The following is a 6,000-nucleotide window of genomic DNA, read 5'->3' as shown; positions in this document are numbered from 1 at the left end:
TGGATAATGCTGGTGGCCACCCTCTCTATCTTTATTACCAGGGAGTCCAGCTCGAGTTCCTCCCTCCCAACACCACCTCTCTCCTCCAGCCTATGGACCAGGCGTGATCCATGCCTTTAACGGCACTCTACACCCAGAACTCCCTCGAGCACCTTGTGAATGCAATGAATGCTGACAGTGAATTTACGCTGAAGGCTATTGGCACAAATTCACAAGTACCACATCTGTCCATCATCGATCGATCATTGAAGGAAATGAAGAAGGAGACCTTGAATGCAGTTGTGGCCGGAGTGTGTTCATGATTATAAAGGCTTATCTCCCGAACAAATTCAACATTTGGCCATTGGTAAGGCGGTCCTCTTGGCGAGGATTCTAGGTGGAGAAGGCATTGAGGACATCACCAAGGATGAAGTCGGCACCCTCACTGATGCCTACTCTGACCTGATGGACCAGGATTTGGAAGAGCTAACGAAGCCTGCCAGTGAGGAAGAAAACACACCAGGTTCAGGGGAGGAGGAGGAGGAGGAGGGCCTGACTTTGGAACATCTGTCCCAAATTAAGAGGATAATTAAGAAGGTGCAGGAGATGGTTTCAACATGGGATCCTTATATGGAATGCTTCTTAAAGTTGTCAAATATCCTTGATTCAGCATTGGAGCCCTATAATCAAACCCTCATCAGCATGAAGAAGCAGTGACAGCAGCTGTCTATCACTATGTTTAATAAACATATGAAGAAGGACCCTCCAAAGGCTCCCCAACCCTCCAAAGCAGTGCCTCCCCAATCGCCTGAAGTAGTGCCTCCCCAAGCCCCTGAAGAAGTGCCTTCTGAAACCCCTGACAAAGCACCTCCTAAAGTTGAAGAGGCACCCTCAAAGGATATGTAACTCCTCTGCTTTGCTGTGCAGTCATATCTTCATTGTCATTCATCTGGCTGCAACACTAATTCATCATCATCATCTTTAATCAATATTCATCACTGGTGAGTACCCGTAAGATTTACATAATTTTAATATATACGTATTAAATTTTTTTTAATGTGCATACATATTTTTGTTCTCTCTCTCTCTCTTGTGAATTACCAATGTTTCCCCTGTAAAAGAAAATGGGATGGCTTGAATAGTAACTGTCAGAAAGAAAATGTGCATGTTGAATATGTAGGGAGGACTGGATTATTTTCACATGTAGCTGTAAGCCATACAGCACGTAAGTATATTTCTAAGGGTAAAATGTTTAAGATGACTTTAAAATTATATTAATAATATCATATCAATGATTAATACAGTAATAGGATAATAGTTTAAGGTATATTTGATGTAGGATGATATTTTTAGGTATAAATTTGGTGTCTGAACTTTTAAGATAGGCAGTTATAAGTGTTTTTAGAGGGGGGTTTTAAGTATTTGTGGCTTTTAACTATACGAGGAGAGTCTGGTATGCATCCCCCCTGTGAATACGGGGTTTTACTGTATGTATGCATGTGTGTGTGTGTATATATATATATATATATATATATATATATATATATATATATATATATATATATATATATATATATATATATTTTCTTAAAAATATTTATAATGTTTGACCTCTTCCTTTATCTAGTAGAAATATATATATATATATATATATATATATATATATATATATATATATATATATATATATATATATATATATATATATATATATATAAATTCCTTTAAAAATATTAATAATGTTCGACCTCTCTTCCTTTATCTAGTAGAAATATAAAAAAATTAAAAACCAAAGCTTCCCCTTTGTAAAGCAGTTTAAGGAGGCAAGCCACAGAGCTGGCTGTTTTTCAAAAACACCAACCGTCATCGAAGGATTTGAAGTTAAGTTTAAGGACCTATTCAACATGGTAGGTTTTACATGAGCCACCTTTAGTTAGCATGTACCTTAAGCTCACTTTTCTATGCTCTTAGTACTGGCGAGTTTTTTGTCATTTTTCAGACGCTGCCGCAGCCCATCCAGTGGGAGGAGTCTTCCAAGCAAGCACCCACGCATTTTGACCCAGCTTGTCAGTTCAGAGATACTCTTGAGTGAGAGCACAAGCACTGTGTGTTTCTCTGGGCCTCCTCCCTTTGTTCTTCCCCCTCTTGTGGAACAGCCAGAGAAATTGCCTTTTCAATGGACCCCGGGGCTTCTGATGCAATTGATCGTTGCATTATCTACTCCAATGGTAAGTCTGAAGATGACAATTACTCCCAGTTCCTTCGTTTAGACTTCCCCCTTATTTCCTGTTTCAAGTTTCTCTCTTGAACAGTCACTGACTAAGGAAAATCCTAGTAAAACCATATCTTATTTGTGAAGTCAAATATATGAAGTACAATTATTGTTGCCTAGTGAGATTGCATAAATTATCTTCCATGGTGTTAACGTAATATCCTTGATCTAAGGTACATCCTTGCAGCCAATTAATAAGTGAGAGGTCTTTGAATTCGAAGTTTTATCTGGATACATCTCTTCCAGAATTGGGCCATAATCTTATTTGGAGAAGGATTAGCACAACACTGTACTCGAGCCCTGCGCTTGAAATTGCTTTTATACGCATCACAAAAGTTTTCCCAGCCGCTCCGCCATCCACTAACTTATGTTGAAACATCTTGTGTCCAAAGTGGGACGAAGTTGGAGCTGTAATTAGCTCCCGTAAAATATCAGCTCACGTTTTTATTTCTTTTTCTTTTCGCTGAACTAGTTGTTTGAGCAATGTTATTTATTTTGATTCATGTGTTCAGAATAAATCAATATATTCAGTAACCTAGTTTCAACTGGAGACCGAATCTAATAAGTTAATTATCTGTCCTTTTTGGTAACTTTTAGCTTTAATTGATAGGATTACGAGGGTCTTAGATAAAGCAAGGCTATATAAATCACAGCAATTAATAATCAAACTCATCAGCCAAATGACCCACATAACAGCGGTCGATCTTGCCACCATCTCTAATTAATTCACAGAGATAAAGAACTTGGAATAAAATTAAATACGAATTAATTCACACAGATAAAGTCAGATCATATTAATTTCGTGCTAAATGGATACAGGCCAAGGTAAGTAATATTAAGAAAACCAATGTTATAAGAATAAGAAAAGTAGGAAGGAAAGTGTGCATTAGATGCGAGTAGCTATAATTTACAATTTACAATAAAAAGGAAACGTTTACCGCGTTTGGATACCAAGCCAGCCACTTTCCAGCCAAGGCCATGTAAGTTACCACGTCAAGATTTAATATTTTGCTATTTACTGGCCAATGATTAATGCATGATATTAATTTTTGAACTAGTTAGCTACTGCATGACAGTACTGGGAGGGCGTGTATCTAGCGCTTCTCTCATAGGATAGGACAGACAAATTTACACAAGTCCATCAGATTTCTTGCAAAACAGCAATGTGTCAGCCATAGAGAGAAGGCAGCCAAGTATGTGTTACAAAGAGAATTACTTTCCCTCATGCAAAATCATATAAAATTTCCTTGCCATTAATATCGCAAATGAACTGTAACAGTGTTAATTTCATAATTTGCCTTTTACATTAACGTAAATCAGGCCAGTAAGGACGTCACAGGTCCATTCCTATGTATCTTGAACGGCCCCACAGTAAGCATGGCAGATGCTTGTTGTGTCTAGTTCGGCACTGAAAAGGAAAACACATAAGGGCAAATCATACCAAATTCGTTTTCTGTCCTCATAATGTAAAATAACTTGAATTTCTGGTATATTAAGTTAAAACTTGTATTCCCACATTAACTTCATTTGTTTTGTAAGAGGAATTCGAGTGTTTTGTGGTTTTTTTTATCGTAATAACATCGTGGAGACGGGAGGCTGTGTATTCCTCCGCCAGTCGGTCTCCCGCATTTTGCGTCCAGTAAGGCGTTGTGTTTGAATCATCAGCTGTGTGATCGTGTGACCCATCCAACATTTTGGGGAACGGGTTGCCTGTGAGCCAGTAGCTGCCATCTTAATACCTCGTTATTGTTTGTTACTGTTTACCTGTGTGCTGTCATGAGTCACGAGTAACGACTGCCTCATCTGCTCCACTTAGCGAATTACTTTGTCTCGCGCATTACCATACTCGCAAATCTTAGAAAGAAAAAAAAAATATACTTCAATTATAGAGAAACTAGGTATAGGATTTAATGCAACAGATAAAAGAAAGTTAATAATTTAGACAGGGAATAACTTATTTAGGAAATATAACAAAAAAGTTCCTACACAAAATACATGTCCGCAAGGAATTATATAAAAAGAAAGAAAAAAGAACTTCATAATTTAACCATACTTATCATTATAAGACGTAAGACGCAATGGTAATAGGGCAAGATAAGATTGGCAAGACAATCCATTACTAACATAGCCCAAGTATGAAGTATTTCAAAAAGAAGAAACCTGCTAGTGTGCATTTACAACTTTACTTATTTACTCAGGCAGTGCAAACTTTTGCTGGATACTTTCTTCTCTCTCTCTCTCTCTTCCACTTCTTTTATCCATTCACATAAGCTTTTAAGACATCTTTGAAGGTGTGTGCACTGTCTTCATTGAAAGAACGGGCTGACATAGGAATAATTAACTGAAATAAAACAAATAAAAAGAAACATCTCTGTCCCACAGATGGATGTGGATAAGATTAACCACAGTGTCTCCATGGATCTGGGGAAGGAAGCAGATCTCAAGGGACCAGAACTCACCAAGGAACTGTTGGTTACGAGTGGGGTCTGTTATCCAGACCTAAGCATAAAAATTAGCCTTCCTCCCTCCACATGAAAGGAAGTAGCACAGCTGGTACTAGGAATTAGTCACCTACGAGGGCCAAAGCAACCAAAACTTGATTTTCCTTTTCCACAGTGCCACTAATCTGAGGCACTGTCACAAACTGAAGAGCTTACCTATCTCTTTCTTCTTACCTTCCCTTTTTCTTCTACTTATTAGTTACACTCTGCTTGGGCAGAGTGCATTTGCCTCTTAGTACAATTAATTTAGTTGTACTCCAAGTCATGTGTTGATTCCTAGGAATGCACTGGCACCATAGTGCCACCAAAGAAAAAAAAGAGAAAAAAGTTCTTTTGTGACTACATAAGCTACACCTGTACCTAGAGATACAGAGTGCCATCAGTGTGCCCTTTGCATGGCACACTCAGCCACAGTGCCACCTCACTGAAAAGGTGCCACACCACTGAAGTGTCACCCAAATCTGAGGGGGCACTTCCTCAATTCCCAAGTATGTCCAGTCAACCCAAAAAGACGCCCTTACCTACCAGGACCATGGCGACAGAACATTACAGTGTCTTCATGGATCTGGGGAAGGAAGCAGATCTCAAGGGACCAGAACTCACCAAGGAACAGATGGATGACTTGGCCGGGCAAGAGAGGGAAGAAAGAGAGGAACAGAGGAGGTATGAAGAAGAACAAAGGCAGCTGGAAGATGCAAGAGAAGAACGGAGAAGACAGCATGAATTAGCCCTCAAGGAAAGTGAGCTGGTTCTCAAAGAAAATGAGCTAGAGCTGGAGAAGGCTCAAAGGGAAAGTACTGAAGCTATGGCTATCCAACAAGCCTTCAACCCCACAATTGTAGTGCCAAATGCTCCAATCTCAAGTATTAATTCCCTAGTCCCCAAGTGGACTGAGGAAGAGCTAGAAGCACGGTTGGAGGAAATAGAGTCGCTCTTTGAAAACTACAACACCACCAAGGCAGAGAGGGCCTTAGTGCTTGCCAAGCACATGGAAGGAAAAGCTAAGGCAGCCCTCCGCTCACTGGAGAAAAGTCAAAGAGGTGACATGGTAGAAGTTCGTAGGGCCATGACGAAAGCCTACGATATCACCCCAGAGAAATGGAGACAGCAGTTCTGAGGTCTTGACAAGGAAGTTGGCTGGTCCTGGACTGAATGGGCCTGTCACAAGACCCAGTCTGGTACCCGCTGGTTCGACTCCCTGCCATGCACTATAGTCGAGTACCTAATCAATCGGACCATGCTGGAGGA

The 6,000-nt window shown here is 39.8% G+C and overlaps 1 protein-coding gene across 1 annotated transcript in view; it reads right to left on the bottom strand.

Moving 5' to 3' along the window:
- Positions 1 to 3,696: 3,696 nt before the first annotated feature.
- Positions 3,697 to 6,000, bottom strand: part of LOC136850733 (uncharacterized) — a 72,755-nt gene continuing 70,451 nt past the window's right edge. The window contains exon 13 of the mRNA XM_067124621.1: positions 3,697 to 4,105. Coding sequence (XP_066980722.1) covers positions 4,064 to 4,105 — 42 coding nt within the window. The 3' untranslated portion in view covers positions 3,697 to 4,063. The remainder of the gene's footprint in view (positions 4,106 to 6,000) is intronic.

This window comes from Macrobrachium rosenbergii, chromosome 3 (genome assembly GCF_040412425.1).
Source record: "Macrobrachium rosenbergii isolate ZJJX-2024 chromosome 3, ASM4041242v1, whole genome shotgun sequence".
Classification (NCBI taxonomy): domain Eukaryota; kingdom Metazoa; phylum Arthropoda; class Malacostraca; order Decapoda; family Palaemonidae; genus Macrobrachium; species Macrobrachium rosenbergii.
Note: the sequence above shows the minus strand (reverse complement) of the source record. Positions and strands in the feature narration are given on the sequence as shown.